General features: G+C 38.7%; 2 protein-coding genes and 1 long non-coding RNA gene across 12 annotated transcripts in view; 1 reads left to right on the top strand and 2 right to left on the bottom strand.

Annotated features, from left to right (window-relative positions):
- Positions 1-1,472: 1,472 nt before the first annotated feature.
- Positions 1,473-9,722, top strand: LOC107220926 (guanine nucleotide-binding protein-like 1). 8 transcript variants are annotated; one of them, XM_046732994.1, is made up of 7 exons: positions 1,473-2,132; positions 2,220-2,467; positions 6,505-6,552; positions 6,714-6,810; positions 7,774-8,422; positions 8,544-8,966; positions 9,117-9,722. In XM_046732994.1, the coding sequence occupies exons 1-7, from the start codon at positions 1,857-1,859 to the stop codon at positions 9,395-9,397; spliced, it is 2,022 nt and encodes a 673-aa protein (XP_046588950.1). In that variant the 5' UTR covers positions 1,473-1,856; the 3' UTR covers positions 9,398-9,722. The 8 variants fall into 8 exon arrangements, with proteins under 8 accessions (XP_046588950.1, XP_046588948.1, XP_046588949.1 ...); XM_046732992.1 differs by adding an exon at positions 5,268-5,388 and having other exon boundaries at positions 1,473-2,255; positions 6,505-6,824; XM_046732993.1 differs by having other exon boundaries at positions 1,473-2,467.
- On the bottom strand, positions 6,745-7,806 carry LOC124293160. Its single transcript, XR_006903095.1, has 2 exons — positions 7,704-7,806; positions 6,745-7,539 (listed from the first exon to the last, which is right to left on the bottom strand). It is a non-coding gene; the product is annotated as an uncharacterized LOC124293160 (long non-coding RNA).
- Positions 9,723-10,985: 1,263 nt separating the features above from the next.
- Positions 10,986-20,236, bottom strand: part of LOC107220924 (otoferlin) — a 36,889-nt gene continuing 27,638 nt past the window's right edge. For all 3 annotated transcript variants that reach the window (XM_046732989.1, XM_046732991.1, XM_046732990.1), the window contains 8 exons: positions 18,940-19,684; positions 18,641-18,811; positions 16,675-16,844; positions 16,235-16,553; positions 15,945-16,143; positions 13,411-13,629; positions 13,150-13,250; positions 10,986-11,431 (listed from right to left, as the gene is read on the bottom strand). In XM_046732989.1, coding sequence (XP_046588945.1) covers positions 11,251-11,431; positions 13,150-13,250; positions 13,411-13,629; positions 15,945-16,143; positions 16,235-16,553; positions 16,675-16,844; positions 18,641-18,811; positions 18,940-19,684 — 2,105 coding nt within the window. In that variant the 3' untranslated portion in view covers positions 10,986-11,250. The remainder of the gene's footprint in view (positions 11,432-13,149; positions 13,251-13,410; positions 13,630-15,944; positions 16,144-16,234; positions 16,554-16,674; positions 16,845-18,640; positions 18,812-18,939; positions 19,685-20,236) is intronic.

Here is a 20,236-nt window from a genome sequence, read left to right as displayed (position 1 = left end):
GAATCATCAAATTACTAAGTATTCTAAATCTGTTAAGATAGTTATAACACAAACAACTAAAGATATTCGCAGCAGCGCGATTCTAATAATGTTAAACAAATAACAAACTATGTTCATAAACAATTGCTATTGTACTCCAGATTAACAACGACAGTAGTCGACTTTAATACATATGCAATTCTATATAGATACAACTATAAAACTAACAACGACAGTAGTCGACTATAATACATATACAATTCTATATAGATATAACTATAAAACTAACAAACGACAGGTAACCAAAATGAAATATGGGCTTTGTAACGAGCAAGATAGCAAAAACATTCAGAGGTAGACAGGTAGTTAAGTGGCTGACGGGCGCCACAAAGGGGCTGGCGCCACAAAGGGGGCTGGCGCCACAAAGGGGGCTGGCGCCACAAAGGGGGCTGGCGACACAACGAAAAGCTCACGCAGTTCGGAGAACTACGGAACCAAGTCCACGCACCTACACCACCGCACCAAGCAGCGATATACCATACGTAAAAACCTACAATATAGTAATAGCTAAAGAAATAAGATCACAGGCGTGCATGCGGCGTAGATGTCGTGCCCTAATTAGAATTCCTAGAAAAGAGGGGAGGTGCGCAAAGGCGACCAAAAAACTAGAGAGGGGGATCGTTCTGCGCAACGATCGACCCCTATAAAAAGGGCGACCGATCACTCGATCGCTCTCTTGTGTTTCTACCTCCAGATTCGTCATCTAGTTCCGGTACAGTCTCGCGGTAAAATCCTTTAGCCTTTTGCATTAAAACTTTCATACAACGTTACTCTGCCCAAAAGTTCAGCGAGCTTCAACTCCATTTTTTCATACTAAGTCTAAGATCTTACACTGTGTAACTCTGCGTTTGTGACTTTTAAATATCAAACTTATAAAATAAACCAAGTTAGTCAAAATATCCAAATATTAAAGTCAGTTATTCCACTAAAACCTCTCACCAATCTACAAGTCATCGCATCCAGAATACTCTCAAAAAGGTAAGCCAAATTAAATCTTTTATCCAACAATTTCTCCCTCTTCGGTTCGTTCGACTAGAGCGACAGAATGCCCGTTGTCCGGTGTATTTCAATACTTAATCGGTAATTGGTGACCCAAACTACTGATGTGAGTCTGGCTGTAGCTGCGTGTGAATGTTTCCGGTGTCTAACATCTGGAGATTTCCACTAGGTACCGTTCCGACGTCACACTAGCACGAACAAATCTAGTATTTGAGAGACGGCCGCGTCCTCGGTGTAGCGTTCCGATTTTACTGCAACTGGCAACTCGAAGTAAATACGGTGTGGCGACCTCTCGACAACGACCGGGTTCGCCCGCCGTCAGAGCTGAGAGCAGCGCCCCAGATCGTAAGCGGCAGCGTAAGCAGACGCTGACGTTCCGTCTCTGCGACGAATGATCGTGCGAGAACTCTCTCCCGAGCGGGAGCCACAAGTGCCGGTTACACTCGGCCAGAGCTGTGGCGAAAGAACCGCGTGATATTTTCATCAGAATTCTTCAATAAACGATAATTCATTATCTGTGATACTTATCCAGGCGTACCAAACATTTAGTTACCTATTCTCCTTTCAATAAAGCTAATAGCCCATGAAAGCCAAAACGGAACGCGGTTCGCAGTTGACTGCGTGACGTCACGGCAGTACTGGAAGTATATTTCGGAATACGCTCTCAGTAGCCATCCTGGGCGGTGGGGTCATTAAGAGTCTGCTGTTACCTCCATTTACTGTTAATTACCAAATTGCTATTCATACTTCATGTGTACCTGACAAGTAAGACTTCAACTCGGAAAATAAATTTTTCGCGAGCTGTTCAAAAAGTCAGAATGCTCATCGTGAAAACCCTTTGGAGTGTTTGGAGTAGAACCTGCCCGGCGAGGTATCGTTTGCTGGCATCGACGATAGAAAAGAAACCCACGCATTTTCGTGGTTTTTTTCACTTATTAGGTAAAGATGCAAGTGATAAAATGGAATGGAATCCTTTTGTCATGCAGCTTGGTTACAATTCCTTGAAGTGCATGCGTAAGCGATGCTTTATCGTGTCATCTCTCAATTTGGCCAAGACGAAGGACCGAGGAAAGGATAAGAAGAAACAGACTAAGGTAGAAGTAAACCTGAACGAACTGTCAGAAGTGATCAATACAGAGAAACTGCTTACGCAATTCGAACATACCGTTAATAATTTAAAGGATAATTACTCCAAGAACTTGACACTGCGCTCTTCCGTTGGCTCGATTGAACAAATACCAATTCCGTGGGAGAGTAAGGAATACGAACTACAAGAATTATCACAAGTCGTGAGAAAACCCAAGACGTTGATAATTGATGTGTCTGCGTTCCCCCAAGTCATTCCCAATATCATACAAGCTTTAGCTAAAAGTGGAATGAATCTTAACCCCCAACAGGACGGAACCACGCTCTTTGTACCAATTCCAAAGTAAGTTTCATTGTTCAGCTCATGAGTTTGTTGTAGTTACTTACATAATCATTAGATCAAAAATGTGCGCAGACAGAAGTTATTTGATATATGCCAACCAGTATGTTTTGTTTCATCTGCATTGGCCATTCGTATTGAATATTTCATCATATTCCCATTCTCGTTCAGAATCACCAAGGAGCACAGAGAAAATTTGGCTAAAAATGCTAAGGCGATGTTCATTGGTTGTCGTAAAAATATCAGGGATATCCAACTGGATTGCATCAAGTCAGTGAAAAACAAGAAACATATCTCTGAGGATCTTCAACGTAGTATACAGAATCAAGTTCAAGCTCTAGCGGATAAGTTTATCAATGAAGCGGAGGCGATACTTAAAATGAAACAAAAGGAATTGTCAGGAGATTTGGACTAGGAGTATACAATCTGTATATTGTCTAATGATTTCCTTACATTAGCCATTATTTATAATAATCCATCAAGACAAACAAATCGTACAATCTGATAGATTTGTTATTTTTGCTATGAATACTCTGTGAGTAAAAAATAATCGTTGCGTGTAACCTCTATGACCGGTTGGATTAAAACTACTTTACTGACAATTTCAGATTATCTTAAGACCGAAAAAGAATAAATGGGTATTGAATTAGGCTAAAGTTAGTAACGTTAGCGTAACTAAACATTGCGGAGGCTATTTTGTAATATTATCGTGACTTTGAAGTAGCTAAGTTTTCAAATTGTGAATTTATTTTGCCTTATACTATAATTTACTGAATTTCAGATATTCGAACCTTAATTTCGTGTTCCTCAATTTGTATAATAAAACGATGAATGTGCACTTGGCAGTGCAGACAATAAGCAGTGGAGTAGCAGATACGATAAACTTTTTTAAGAGTTAGCAGCAGTGTGAAATTTACAGGAAGTGAAGTTTAACTCTGTACATTAGAATATTTGACAAACATTTTGATGTGACAAATGCAAAAAAATTGCATGGCGAGGGGTTCAGGATGCCCGCATGGTTGTGTACGTAATAAACATGGTGTTAAAAATTTCGTAGTTAGTTAGGAAGGACAGTGCGTTGGGTCTTCTTCCCAGTTGGAGCAACTGCCTATGTACCCTACAAGATTTAATTATTGAAATATCATATTTTAATACGTGTGTTCTGATTTTCTCATCCTATAACGATCTATTTACTATCTATATCAACTTGTGTCAGACAGATATTTCCAATATTATCATGGACATTACTATTAAATATTGATTGATATTTATATTTGTTTATTCATATTGTTAACCTCATAGTATGGATCTTTGAAGGAGCCTAGTGATCAGAATCCAAACTTGGAAATTCAAACCACCATTCGACACATCAGCATTTGTTTTAAAATTCTAGAAATTTAAGTTGATATTCTTATTTCTTGTAAGGATCAACTGATTGAGAACTTGGATAGTGAATAATCTTAAGATAAGTTTGCATGTATGTTCTATATAATTTTGTTTCGCAGGTAATATTTCATAGTCGAGATAGATCAGCTTCTCCCTTTCATGCATACAGTTTTCCTTTTATCCGATTCACTTGATACTTTTGTATTTAAGGGGTTTTGGGGTCGCTAATTACGAATCCGAAATCGAAATTTGAAGATTGAAAATGGCGACTACAATATGGCGGACAAATAAATACACATTTTTTTTTAAACTCCACAATTTATTGACGTGTTGTGTAAACATTGGCATTCGGATTTTCGTAGTGGATTAGCAAAAATGCTTATTTTTGGGAAAAAGATGAATTTGATATCTTAATTTGGCGTTGGGTTTGGAATCTATTGCAAGTGTTTATTACTTTGAGTCATTGTAGCTGAGATAATAAATTATGGGTTTTATGTGAAAGCCAGTGTTGAAAGGTTATACCAAATGACAAATGTGAAAATTATATACGCTGCTTAATGCTTCATAGGTACGAGCATGGAGACTAGAGTACAGGAGTCCGATCTCTATTTCGGAGCATACGAAAAAATCGTCCTCGATGATTTGCCGTTTAGTAGTTTTAGATTTCATCAACAGCAGCGCATCCTTTCCACGATTGTTTCAGTGTGATTACCGTTTTCTTTTTATCGAGAAAGCGTACCAATGGAATTTTATTTAATCTTTGGTCTTTCGATTCATCATGCATTTCATTTTCACTAATATACTGTCACTATAGTCACATACATTCATCATACAATTATTTTCTTTTGTTAAATATTAATGTACCCATGTAATCTTCAGCAGCAGAATTCATTTTCCACACGCAAACGTCAAACTTTCGTGAATACTGTCTGCTAGATCGCTGCCATTATTGTCTACCTCATCCTCACCGACGCATGAGGCCCTCGGCGGATTTCCGTCGTACTAAGACCAAATAATCACAGTGACCGTAGGCCAGTCGGACCACGTCTAATTCTTAGACCGTGGTCTCTGGGGCTTTGATTCTTGAAACTAGGATCCTAGATATCGTGCGTGATATCGTCTGCAAAAGCATAGGGTATGGCATGAGTTATTTGGGATCCTTGTTTCAAGAATCGAGGCTTTAGTTTTCTTCGATAAAACATATGGTCGTTCCGGTCGAATGTTACAGTGGGATCAGCTGTTCTGTTTTTTGTTACAACGGTCAAAAGGGGGGGGGATCCTTATAGCTTTCTAACCTATATCCTTGGCTAATCGATATCGCGTGATTACCTCACGGGCATCGACACGCACCGACCGTGATAATATTGTTTACTGTTGGGAACCTGAGCTTGCATTGTGTTATTTGGCGTTTGATTAGGAGCGGAAGACGATGCCGCAGGGCAGGAGAAAAGTGCCATTTAGTGGAAAGGCCAAGAAACTCCAGATGAAGGCGAAAAAACACCGGCAAACGCGAGTTCTGCTCGGTAAAACGTGTAACCGTAATATCATAGTATACAGGCCGGATTACAATTTTTGACAGGCTATGGTTTTCAATATTACGCGTGATTGCGATACATTCAATATTCCTTTAGTTGTCAAGGGATTGCCTTAGTAGATTTCGACATCGTTGTATATGTCTCGAATTATTCAAGTCCACACATCTCTAACGCAGAAAAGGGTATAATAACTCCATTCTACAAGCAATTCTGCACAAAACCAATCTAACACATTTTTATTTAACATAATAACAAAGAAATGGCATGATTTCTCCGAAATCACGGTAGTGAATCACATCAATGTCCAAATCGACTAGGACACGGATTCGACGAAAACGTAATTGGTAAATTCGTAGAATTCATGCCAATTCTTTATTTCTGCGTCAAATGAAAATGGATTGGAGTGTTTTTGTGCGGGATTCTGTATGGAATAGAGCTGTTAGGCCTTTTTTCGCGTTTGAGGTACGTGGACTTCGATATTTGAATATATATACTACAACATTGGGATCGCCCAGGGCATTCCCTTAATGGTAGAACAAGAGTTAGTTTTGCAATGGCTAAGTGTCATTCCGAAACTTACAATATATGCAGTTCTCTTGCTTTTAGACGATTTTTGGTAACTCTCCTCGTAAAAATGTACGTTCTTGCGCTCCACTTGCTCTTGTACTCGTCGTGTTGGTAGCATTTTCATTGTAGAGACGAGCTTATTGTAATATAAAAGCACACAATTTTGTTGAATTCAGACATATAGACAGTCATAGGCAGGGCTGGAGGCAGGGCGCGAATTTTTGAAATGTGTAAGGCAGAGAATAAGGCCAATAATAGAAGGTGATAAAATTTACCACAGGTTTCAATAATTATGAACTCATTCATCATTAAAGATAGAATTCTTACCATTAGTATGTAACTGGATGTATTTTCTATTTTAGTACCAATTCTGCCCCATCTCCTGTTATAACCTGGTATTTGATGTCAGAGCAAAAAATAGGCTTAATACACATAACACGTCAAAGTTTGATCCATTCATGTAGCCTCATCGCAGAGTAGAATCGAGTTTGTAAGATAATGGAATATTATGTGTTCGTCACACTTACTGATAGTTTAATCTTTTATGCACAGATGTCGATGTCGAACAGGAGCAGCAGCAAGATGTGAAAGATTCTCAAAGTACGTTTGCAAAAGTTCAAAAACTAAATCAACAGCCGCGTGCTGGAAATTCCACTGGGAACAAGTATACTTTGCAATTTCTGCAAGAATCTAAGGAAGAGCTAATGAAAAGAAAAGAAGAGGCCAGACGCACGATTAATCCCATCCCTTTGTTGGCACAGGAAATCTCTGACAACTTTTTCCCACCTGAGATTGACATGCCAAAGAGACCGGAATGGGATTTCAATACCACTAAGGAAATACTCGAGGCTAGGGAACGTAAATACTTTGCCGTAAGATTTGATTATTGTTGCTGCAATCATATGGGTTAATTCTGATATTCATACAAGCAAAGTTTTTAAAGCATTTTTATTGTGCACAATTATCGATGCATGTATCAAGGGCCAGTTATGTCGAATCAACCGGCCACTGAATCTTACAGTTCAGAATATCATTGTCCGATCCATATGTTGTGGCATGTTTGAAGAAACGAACCAATGTTAATATTTTCAGTTTCTCCGACATCAGACTTTATGGTAATGACATTCATGACAAAAGTATCAGCCTAAATACCGAATGAATTTGAAGCATTGGACTATCCAGTCTTAAGGCAACATTATGTTGTTTCCAACTATGATATCCGTGACCCTCCCATTATTGTCCTTAGTATCTATAAAAAAAATATTTTGGTTGAAGATATTTGAATGTGATTAAATATTTCAAATGCAGAAATGTTATTGGACTTTCGATTAAAATGTAAATGTCACTATTTAGGTATGTACATCGTCGATACTCATTTCAATTAATTCGACAATCAGTAGCATTCCTATGGGAATTGCTGACTAACACTGTAGATGAACAATTTTTTCCTATGGCTGATAGGTGTTTTCTTGCACGAATATGGACAGAAGGCTTTGCGTTTACACAGCACTACCTATTGAACCGAGTTTCGGGATATTCAGGCTCTTGTACACATTGCTGTTTTGAAAGTCTCTACGATTCAAGAATCTAGTAAAGAAGATACAGATTGAAATTACAAGGGTCAGTGACCGGTCGAGTTCGAATCAAATGGCTCTTTGTTGCAGCATTTTATTTTTTCATTTTTTTTTTTTTTTTTTGCCAAGGAAAACTCAGGCTATTAGTCTAGACAGATATTCACAACTCATACTTACTTTGACATCCTCGCCAGAAGATTTATAGTCTGTCTGTGCGCCCATGTAATATGCTCTATACTTACTGCAGGAATATCTGAAGAACATCGAGAAAGTAAATGGCCTGAGCTACTTTGAGTTGAATCTTGAGACATGGCGCCAGTTGTGGAGGGTGCTTGAGATGTCGGACATACTCCTTATCATAGTGGACATTCGATACCCCGTGCTAACGTTTCCACCTTACCTATACACTTATGTGACCAAGGATCTGGGAAAAAATATGATACTGGTGTTAAATAAAATAGATCTGGCACCTGCTGCATTAGTTGTGGCATGGCGGGAATATTTTAAGATACGCTACCCAAAGTTGCATGTGCTAATGTTCACATCATTCCCCACCTATAATTTGCGCGATCCAAACAGGGATGAAAAGGGTCTCAAGTCCCGTCGACTGAAAGGCAAATTAAAGATGGCTGCTGAAAGTGCTCAGAAGTTACTGGATACCTGTGAACAGATTGTTGGGGATGAGGTGGACTTGAGTTCTTGGCGTGACAAAATACGCGAGGAGATGGAGTCCGAACAAAGCCTTGATGAACTGAACCGGAATGAAAGCATTGTCAGACTTGATAAGCATGACACTGACTTCCACTGTCATGAGCGATATAAAAATGGCATACTGACAATAGGATGTATTGGCACACCAAATGTGGGGAAATCTTCTCTCATGAATGCTCTAATGGGTAATTTATTTCTTTGCTTTAGCAAAAACTTTGATGTCGATGAGATACGCCGACATGATTGTGTCCTAACATAAATATCATACGCATGTACGCTGTATCAATCTTTTTGCAATAATGACAGGTAGAAAGGTGGTCAGTGTGTCACGGACACCAGGACACACGAAACACTTCCAGACGATTTTCTTAACGACAACTGTTCGTCTGTGCGACTGTCCAGGATTGGTGTTTCCTTCTACAGTACCTAAACAATTACAAATCCTTATGGGATCATTTCCTATTGCGCAAGTAAAAGAACCCTATACGACAGTAAAATTTCTGGCCGAAAGGTTGGACCTTCCACGTGTTCTCAATATTCATCACCAAGAAGGCAACAGCACTTGGTCAGCGATGGATATCTGTGATGGCTGGGCTGCCAAACGAAGTTACTTGACCGCTAGAACTGCGCGATTCGATTGTTATCGGTCTGCCAATTCTATATTACGAATGGCACTCGATGGAAAGATTTGCATCTACGCTTACCCAATAGGATGGTCAGTCGATAAAGGTATCTAAATATGTACCTTTGAATATTAAATCATTACGTTTTTGCTTCTCCGCAACAAAGCCTGTCTCTGTCGAAGATGGCATGGTCTTTGAAACGGAGCATTTATTAGATCTGGCATTGCACTATTTTCCCAATTTTGGCAAATTTCAGATAAATGGGAGAAACATCCTGACATTCAAATGGTCCAGTGGATTCAGGCGAGAGGGCAAGTAAATGATCGTACATCTAACACGACCATGGTATCTACGTCAGACGAAGAGGAAAGTTCTGAACAAGTTTCCAGTGCAGAAGAAGGTTCCTCAGTGTCACTAGATGAGGAACAGAAGCCAGGCCAGATGTGCAACAGCCCAATTTCGCATACATCTTCTGAAGACGAATCCGATTTACCAACGGTGGCTAATAGGTTCACAGCATTAACGACAGCCAAGTAACGATGTCTTTTCTGACACCTTCCAAAATTTCTTATGTAATATTGTTTCGGGTGAAGTTTTACATTTACGATCTCCAATAACATTATATATACCAACACGTATAATAGAAACTATCATCTCGTAGACTATGCTTGGCAAGCGGAGTTTATAAAGTATTAAAACTATGTTATTCATCGATGGTCACCGGGCTGATATTGACAGGCAATGCAATGCTGGAATTAGGTTATTCGGTTATTGAATTATCATTTAAAAAATACCAAATACAATGTCAGATTTCTTGTTACTGTACCTATGTAGAACAATACCATTTAATTTTGTTACGTCATTGCGAGTTTCGTTCCGAGCCAACTCTGCAACATTTACGCCGCCAAAGCAGGGCCTCTTGTTGATTGTACACAGTAAGTTGATATTCCCGAGGTAAGTACCGAAAATTCTATACTGACCGTTCTGACGCTGATACTCAAGATTGTAGTCAAATTTGTAATAATGATTGATTTTAATTCAATTCAAACCAGTGTATGCGGATTAAACTCTTGTCCATTAGCGTGGTAAATATACGGTAATCCGCGGTTGCGGGCGAAATAACTCATTTGTCCGGCCCCTTTGAAAACTTGTCATTTCGTGCATGTAAAGCAGACAAAAAACAGTAGCGCGTTCAGGCTGATTCAGGAGCATTCGGAAGCGGGCGAACAGGGACTCTCCGCCCGGCTCTAGCGGACGTAATAGAATCAGATCGAAGCGAATACGGCCCTTCTTCGCATTACAAATACGTACTACCAGTTGGTGTCATGTCAATAATTATACTAAGAAATATATTTCATAAAACGTTAAACCATACATTTACTGCTTCGTTTTTTCTAGTGTATAGTTTAATAACTCAATGGTACTGACGTTTTTTTATTCTTTTTTGTTTTTTTCTCATCCTTTCGATATTTCGCATTTTCAAAAGCGTCTGTTAAAAAGTATTTTTATCGTGTGCACCACGGGCGGAACGCGATTTTATTCGTGTGTACGCCGCCCTCGCTTCGCTCGTGCGGCTAACTTCGCACTCCGTAAAATCGCCTCCTTTCCGCCCTTGATACTTGATGTACTATATTAAACACGTATTCCGATGAAATTACGTTTTTTGAGTAGGGCAAGTTGGGTTACATAACCTATTGTAAACATCTGGAGTGATATATAGTTACTCTCTAATGATATATTTTTCGACTTTACATAAGCTAACAGAAAGTTTTGTCTACCCGTATTACTCGTTAGTAAAAATGTGTTATCTGATCATCAGACATAGGTACCCTTGATTTGATTGGATCAAGTTGTTGACTGAAGTTGTCATCAGAATTGCATAATTCTAACAATTGGTCCATTGTATGTAAGATATTTGTTATCTGTTCGAGTATTTTTTTGTGTTACCGATAGTACAAGCAGGAAGAAGGATTATAAATTATGCACGCTAGTGAGTTGAGCTTGACTGGCGAGCGCATTATGATCCCATGAATTATTATGCAACGCAAATTTGGGGCATACTCGAACGCTCATTATCAGTTACAGCAAGTATTATGATCAGCCGGATTCATTTTTTCAGGCTCAGCCTGTAAATTTTCCGCTGTATTCTCATGCTTGCGTTATCAGGAGTATAATCGTGGAATAAGAAATACATAAAAATTTTATGCGAAAATTACACTTCATTGACATATATAGCCTGTGATGGAACGTTATACTTTTGTCATTCGTGATGTACTTTATAATTCCTATTCTCTTGCGGCAGTTTGTTTATAATATTTTTAAATGAAACTGCAAGCAAGTCGCGGTGCTCACGAATGTCTTGAAATGGGCACAAGTGCGATACGAATTAATTAAGCGCCTAAAATTTTTTTCACCGAATATCCAGGGATAGCGTAGAAAAAAAGGAGAACCAACAAAGCTACGGCAATGAGTACGAAAATTCGGAGTATTGCCCACTTGTAGTTGTGCCATACGATATACTTGATAGACTTAAGAGGATTCAGAAACCACATAAATGAAGCGTCCGGCCGACTGTAAATAACAATTTCTATATTAGCTAATCGTTGAAAAGAAGAATTGAGGTACGTTCGTTAACATAGCACAACCACCTAAAAATATCGAAATGGCAACCATTACACGGGGATGTAATAAAGCTGAAGCTGACGTCCTTGTGATGTAACCACTATGGCAAATTCTTTTTAATAATTAAATATTTCGATGTTGAAAAAAAAGTTTGTATTGTCTTTCTTTAGATTTTATAAAATCGCTAAATATATATTTATAAACAACTTAATGCCTACATCCCTTATCTCAAATGATTAAACATTATTCGATTTGCGATATCAAAACTCTTATTCAACGCTGGAATTTCAATATTGTGACGGATTGTTTTGTTTATAATCTATATGTATATGCATTGAATGAATTATCGACTGTTATAATTTAAAGAGTAAATCGTCAATTTCAATACATAGCATGTGCACGTTCAACTAAAAGACATATTCGTTCTCGGGATTGAATAAATAAATAAATTAGGGATGTATAAATAAAATTGTGAAGAGAAATCATAAAAAAAAAATCATTCATTCACACATCCATTCATTCTCGGGATTTAAAAATAACAAATAAATAAATCAGAGGTGTATAAATAAAATTGTAAAGATAAATCATAAAAAAAATCATTCATTCATCCATCCACTCGTTCGCAGTATTTTAAAACACACACCCGACACAAAATATATTCACGATAACATGTCTTGGTTTTCTTCCCATTCCAACGCGTGCAATTGCAAGACCATTCCGGTTGCTCAAGCCTCCGGCCCGGCCACCTGTGGTTCCTTAGGTTCGTCAAACTTTTGCTTTGTCGGTCTTTGTCGAAGTCAGTTTTGTAATGTTAAACACTTTTTTCACTTGACATTATTTGAATGGGAAAAAGGAAAAAGGAACCAAGACTACGAGACAATCTGCTCGTCGTTCGACGTCTTCTCGTTGAATCCTTCCCGCGATACCGCGAATCCCGTCCCCCACATCATCGTCGCCCCAAACGCCGCGTCTGGCTCATCACCGTACTACCTTGACTATATGACTCTCACAATAGTTTTCGAAAAAAATTAAGAACTTTTTTCTATGTTATTCGAGAGACAATACGAAAGAAAATATTACCTATCATGTAATTTGATTTCATTGTTATGTCAAATGTACATAGACAAATGACTTCAGTATTATATTATGGCGTTATGTAAATATTATATAGCATTCGAATCATTTCGTGACATGAAATTAATGTCACTCAGTATGATGTCAGAAAGATGTATAATTTCGCATCGCACCTTAGTCACAAAGGATGTCTCTATTATTTCAAATTTGCGTAAAATTTCCCTACCTATCTATGACCTATTAATGATGTAATATTAAGGTCACGTGTTCACTGGGACATGATCAGTAGCAGCTAATTAGCGGCGAATTACAGTCTCATTTAAAATTTCTGACCATCAATCCTTCGCAGTTATTTCACGAGTGATTGTGCTCTTGTTGTGAAGTTTACCAAATCATCGACGCTTGCGAAAATTCAACACGCGGCAAAATAAATTTTTCAACAGCTAATTAGCGGCTTATTAACGGCTAATTTTAAAAACGGTACCATTTCGATGCTTATAAGTGGTTGTGCTAACTTAACGAACGTACTTAATTAACAATAAGATGAGAATTTTGAGAATGAAATCGCAATGGAAGGTCACTAGGTAACTCACTTTGGCTTGTCGAGAGGGTCCGGTTCGTTTCTTCCGTAACCGGTAGGATTTTTCTCAGCCTCTTCTTTTGTTAGTAAATGTATTTCAGCTTCAACTTTTCCCTGGAAAGAAAGACATAAAATGAATACAATCAAATTCTCGTATACTTGCAAATTTTATCTTTACCACGTTGTTTTGCACTTTGTATGCGTAGGCGGGCGTGCGCGCGCGCGCGCGTGTGTGTGTGTGTGTGTGTGTGCGTGTGATTGCTGCCTTACTTACCGTTAATTCCATGTCCTCGCATTCCTTCTTCACGTAAAAAGGCCACCATCCTTTGATACGCTTCTGCTTGAATATATTGACCATCGGCACAGATCCATCCGCTTTCAACATTTCCAAGGTGCACAGCTTACTGTTCTTCGCGCCTCGTGGAAATCGATTCAAGTCCAACGTGATTGCTCCAAGAAAATCATCAGCCGAGAAATGATCCGCATCCCACACCTGCCAAGTATCGATGAGGGTAAAAAAATGGAATTGAATGCACGATACGGCATAATCGATAGAATATACTACAATGATCTATCATTCAACCGGATCATTCCATAATGCCTATCAATTTGTCAGCACTTTTGCATCGACGTACGACATTTAGCCAAATATAGCAATCTGTTTCTGGTTTGTGGCTACTTTGTTGTTCAAACTTAGATATTGTTGTCGAAGCTCTTGAGTGAAAAACGAGGGTTGTTGTACGTTTAACGGGGTGTCCTGTTCGATTTCGACGCTAACGTATACATCTCCAAATATCGAAGTCCACATATATCTCAAACGCGAGAAATGACTCAACAGTCCCATCCTGTATGCAATTTCGAACAAAAACACTTCAACACGTTTTCATTTGAGGCAGAAATAAAGGAATGGTAGGGATTCTACGAATTTACTATCGCGATTACGCAACGGATAAAATCTTGAGTTCTATTCAATCGATTGACTTCAAATTTAGCATGGACCTTCGGTATACATATATCTCTTTATAGCTCCTAATTAGAGCATTGCAAAATTATTATTATTAAAACGATTAAAAAAAAATTAAACACATTGAAAAAAACGGGGTGAATAATTAACTTTTCCTTCAGGCGGACGCTATTTTTTTAAACTTTTCTTTTCTTTCTTAGGTACCGGCTATAATGACATTCTTACTGATCAAGAAAATTGGTTTCATTTCTGTTTCAGACGAATGGGAGCACCGGAATCATGTCGACTGCGGGGCTTCCAGTGTGCAGCTAATTACATTATTTTCCCACTATTTTTCACACCTTGTACTATTTGCCTCTATTTTTAACCAATTGCCTCTAATTGCCTCTATTTACATGTCTCTGATAAAAAGAAAATAAAAATTTCGCTCCTCGCATCAACGTGTCCCCCAAAATGCCAGGTTGCCTCTGTAAGTGACTGGTTTCATTTCAAGTAGCCCAGTATAGTCGAGATGAAAAATGGAAAGGACTTTTAAAAAATATACACGATTCTTTGGCAAATTTGAGGAGACCCATATTCTGACATTCGGCTCCGAAAAAATTCGTGAGGGTAAGATAGAAGAATAGAGAAACATTGAAACAATGAAACAATGAAAGGATTACAAAAGAATCACGTCTAGAAAAAGGAAATTGAAACTAACCGCATTTTCACTGCAAGAGCCAGTCAGCATCAGTGGGTTGAAGGAGCAACGATTTGAACGAATTGTCGATGTGTGGGATGATTGAAACAGATGTCTGACCTCTTGAATAATTGTATATAAGATATTGATATTCTGAGGATTATATAGTCTTATTTTCCAATGGATTTTTCATACTTTCCACATTCACTTATTTGCTCGTGTACCTACATGTATTACAAAGAAAGAAACAACGTAGCGACATAATGAAAATAATTTACATATAGTAGAAAATATAAGCCACCTGAATACATAAAAACTTCGTGATATAAAAAAATTCACAACTCCTTTCAAAGAACTTACCCGCTAACGAAATAAAAACCGGCAAGAGAAAAGAAAATAATTCCTGAAAACCGTGGTTAAATTTTCTCCCATTATTCTACATTACATTGAATAGCTCCGGAAATTTTGGGTCGATCTTCGTTAATTTCACATTTTCTGAATAACGATAGAAATACTCACACTTTGAAAAGAAAAAAAAAAATCACTCGAAAAAGAAAATGAACTTTTGGCGAAAAATGGTAATAGCCATGCAGAGAGATGAGAGTCTTTTTTAGAATATAATAACAATACGGGTTTCTTCTAATTTGCCACAGTGTCATAAATTTTTTACAAGTTTTTTGAATTTTTCGTCCTTATCCTTGCTGGGCGATATCAGATGGAACCGCGGCCTATACTGCATTTCTGTCACCCCAATATATGCGAATCATTAAAAAACGGAGTCATGTTTGGTTCCAAATTCCATTGTTTTAGTAACTATTTTTTATGGCTGATGCCACTGATACAACTATATTTGGGCACTTTAGTCGCTGGAAGCCCTGAAACCGCTTCAACCCGTATTTTTCACGTCTGTGTATAATGTAGAGACATGACTTTTTTAATTTTCATTTTTTTTTAATCAACAATATTTCTGTAAGTGCTTGGAACATCGATAAAGAGACGAAATTAATGGATGGTTAAAAAAACATTTTTTTGTTTTTTTTATCTTCCATCAAGCTCAAAAAAACACTGGAAATTGCGGCTTCTGGACTACTATACCCCCTCAAGGGGCCCTGGGTATTATTAATTTTTATTCAATCCGCGACCAAATCAGTAGCACAAGTCTTACCTGTAATTCCAATCGTGCCGGTATTTTACATTCCGTTTCGTCCCAACTGAACAAACTCTCCTTTCGGTTGATGACAATCTTTTCCTCGGCTACAAGGTAGTCAAATGGAAATATCAACCGCCAGTTAAAATTGCCCTCGCCGGTTAACGATCTATAATGAATATCTGTGCACTGGCAATCTTCTGGCCCTTTCAGCCATCTATTCGTGAGGTGGAGAAATTTACAGTGCCACGTCGTATACACGAATAATAAAATATGATATAATGACAATAAAAAGAATGGTTACGGACCCCTTAACATAAATGTCGCTCATTTTTTCACCGGTAAAAAACGCGTCGTCCTCCAAGACGACGTCGTCCGTATTCCAGATAATAATTCTCAGCTCATAACTTTTTGGTTTCCTTGGGGAAATGTCTAACGGTGGGCCAGGCAGAGGCATGTCCATCGGAAATAGATCCACCCACATCTCGAGCTTACCCTGCTCAATGCCAGGTTTGTCAGGATTGTACAACGGGCGTGTTTCTACGTGCTCCGGTACCAACGTAGTACCTAGTCGAGGAAACAAGCTCCACTGATGTAGGACTGCCAAGGCGAGATGTTCCTCCATGCCTACAAACATATAGGCTCACATACACGGACCCGGAACATTCAACTGCAGTGGTCATTATTTGTTAGAGCGAGAATAATTGTATGCTCATAAGCGCATAAGCTTGTATGCTGGTATGCTCACCTTTTGTATGGACATAATTCTCCATTTCGTCAGGAGACAGCGTGAAATTTTTACGTCCGATTGTTACTCGTCCGTGGGTGTAAGACGGACCGTCCAATTTCCCATCTTTACAGAGCTTCGACAGTATTTGCGTTGGTTTAAGGGCGTCTCGCCACTTGTTGTAACCGGAGCTTAAGGCGAAATATTTTATCTTGACGTAATTTGCAAAATGGATGTAATTTATTAATACATATATATCTATATTAGGGCGTGACTATGACTCAATGTTTATATGCGCATATCTCTTAATTGGTTGGTTAGGAAAATTTTATATCGGTGCTTTATTATAGAGCGTGAAATTTTCTACAAGAATCTGTATTTAGATAGGTTATAAGTCAAGACGTTTACGTATAGAAAAATGTCGATAATATTCCGATTTTCCTTACTTGATTCTCCTTCTTTTATACTTAAAATTTTTCAAACATAAGATTTTTTTGCTCAATTATTTAAATGGAAAATGGAAAAAGAACGCAATAGGCATCTCTGAATATCAGTATTAAGAACTCATATTTGGATGAGATATACTATTTGGGATGCTCTATGGAAGTTTTGATGCACGTTTGAGATAAAAATTGTTTTTTTTTTTTTTTTTTTTCTTTGGCACACCCTGATCTACTTCTGTATATACATTCATTTTGATTCCGCGGAATTAAATCCGTATAACAAGTACTGTAAGTTCAAACCAGTCATATCAGCTGACTGACAGTACACGTTGTAGCAGGCAGAATACGGAATGTGACAGACGTCTAAAAGATGTCTTTAGGTGGTGTTACGTCCAAGATATTTTAATGCATATTTGCACATGCTGCTTCCTATGTCTATCGCTCGATCATGACTGGGCATCTTTGAGATTATGTTTTTTAACAAATAAGGGTGTTTCAGTAATATAAATAAACATCCCGTTTCACATTTATCATTCTTATACTTTTACAATCAAATAAAATCTTTTTGCAGAGTTCTGGTTGAAATGTTACCTTGCCGCAGCATTGAAACATTTCGTTGCCTGACCGCGCGTTTTGCACGTACGATAGGTTACCTTTCTGAACTTGTTCATATGCAACGGAAAATATCAGTTGTATGTTTGAAGAAGTCATGCACAACGTGAAGAAATTGGCTTTTTCGATCCAACTCCGCAAAGTTTTGCGAAGCAAAGTTTCTAGTCGTCAAAGAGTTTCAAGGCATTATTCGAGACGTTGAGAAACAAATCAAAGGTTAATGTGCGATTAGGGGCATCTGAGCAGTTTGTGAATAAATTTGTGATACGAGACCTATCTCCGTCGCGGGTACCCAATTAAATTACAACTAATTCGTAATAATTTAACATCGAAAAACGGGATTCATACGAATTCAAAGGAACTTGTACTACGACCGAGTGATTTTTTTCTATCCAAAGCAATCTGAAAATAATTGACCCAAAATTATTTTCTCTTCATTCTAATCCCATTCATCAAAGGCAAATATATTTTGGTCGGTGGGTGAAAAATCGAGAAAGCCGCGATACGTGCGACTCTGGCGGCCCGAATATAGGTATGCAGTTGCGTCAGCGATGCCAGTACACCGGTCGTTGTTCCGTCTCGCATTCTGCATATTTATGTGAACATTATCAGGTAATTGGAGAAAATCGGGAATGAGAGAAAATGTAGAGTAAAGTATGCGTAAGTATTTGAAATCAGCTCAGAAGTTGCAGGACACATTCAGTTAGGTGCGGTGTCTTTTTCATTTCTGTCATCGTTTCGAATATATTAATGTGCTGGAAGTGTGTTGAGTGAATTGCTTACCCGTGAACATTTCTGCAAATGATGTTTGTTATTTCAAAGAATGCTCGAGTAAAAAGGAACACCATCATCTTATCCGTTCATCATGATACGTACGGTTGTTATTTTCACGTAGTTGCCGATATTTTACCACACTTATACCTAGAACTCACTCGTCGTATTTCCTTGCTAGTCCGCACGTAGCACGATGCTTGCTGTAGAACCGATTTTCCAAGTCAATCTTAGTCTCCCCGATTAGATCATCTGATCCAACCAGATCCCAGTCCAATATCTGTACCGTGAGAAGTGAGTCCTGCGGAAAGGTAGCTTCAATTTCGAAACACCTGTCCGAATGAGAATTTTATGATGATATGAAACGGAAATAAAAATCGCCTTCATCCTCTCGGATAACGGCCATGAAATAATGACTGTTTCTTTTGTTTTATATCGGATCGATTATAGTCAGACCTACTTTCCGAATACTGGGTTCAATTGCTTTGATACGTAGCTATCCTTGTCGCTGATGCTCTTGCCGCCAAGCTGCAGAACAACGTAGGGATCGGCTTTGCCGTTCAAATCGCAGGGATGCAGGTCATTTGCTTTTACTATGTATACCCTGACCAGAACGTGTATAGGATCGTTCGAGGGCAATCCCTGAAAGAAGCCGTATTGCGGATCAAAACTCATCCCGGTATGATCCACCAGATCTTTTGGCAGTGGCCACTTGTAAACCTTCAAAGCTCCTTTGAAGCTACCAACGATTCGTGACTCGTCCTCGGGTTCGTCACCCATCTTTTTACCTCTGTACAATTCAAAAGTGTGCAACCACTCCTTGAAATGTTCATACTCAGGCTGTGCTTCGAGTTCGTTAGGATAGATTTTCAACAATGCCGTTTTATCGCATACGTTCCGAGACATGTGCTTGGGGCTTAATTTTGAAGAAAGATGCGTCGTGTTTCCCGTGGGCCGCAAACCGAAAAGCTTCCTTGTCGAGTGAATACCTGGGCTCTTGTCACCTGTAGAATTAGTCGCGTTACCGCGAGATGCAAGGTCCTGGTCCAAATATGTCAGAAGTGTGCCGTTCTGCTGGTTCGGGAATAATGACTTTCCTTTCCGTAACATCTCTTTGTTCTCCTCAATCATTGCCTCGATTGACGCAAAATATTTGGTCCACCAATCCTGGCAGCCATTCTCGTCTTCAAGGGCAGTCAAATCACCTACGCCAATCGTAACGGTTATATGATATAATGGTACATGCCTATATACGAGCACAAGGCCTCTGCATTACTGATATAGCATTCTTCGCGGTACACGACAGAGTCAGACTGTGCAGATAAAACGTTGCTCCTTCTAGTCTGGGGTAGAGAATCACAAGTTTGGGGTAAAAGGTGCTGAATCATGTGTAGTAGCGTTGAAAATAATTAAACCTTCAACCGATGCTCTACTCCGTCACTAAAAGTTGAATCTAACCTAGACTGAAGTTTCGTTCATTCGGCTGTCGATTTGTTTGGTTGGCCTGCTGGATTCAAGGGCTGAAAATGTATTCTCCAAAAGAAACGTACTCGCGTGAACGCATCAGCCGTTGCGTGATGGCAAAAAAGTCAATTTCAACTCCAGTGAATCGCCAACTAGATTTTCAATACGAGTAGTACGTCCGAATTATCGGTAACCGCGTAAATTGCAATAATCTTATAGTTATACGAGTACATATAAATATTCTGAACTGCGCTGGTCGTACTCGCGGGAGGTCGACGAACTGACCTGACATT

This window comes from Neodiprion lecontei, chromosome 2 (assembly GCF_021901455.1).
Source record: "Neodiprion lecontei isolate iyNeoLeco1 chromosome 2, iyNeoLeco1.1, whole genome shotgun sequence".
Taxonomy (NCBI): Eukaryota; Metazoa; Arthropoda; class Insecta; order Hymenoptera; family Diprionidae; genus Neodiprion; species Neodiprion lecontei.
The sequence above is the reverse complement of the archived record's forward strand: the minus strand, read 5'-3'. Positions and strand labels throughout refer to the sequence as shown.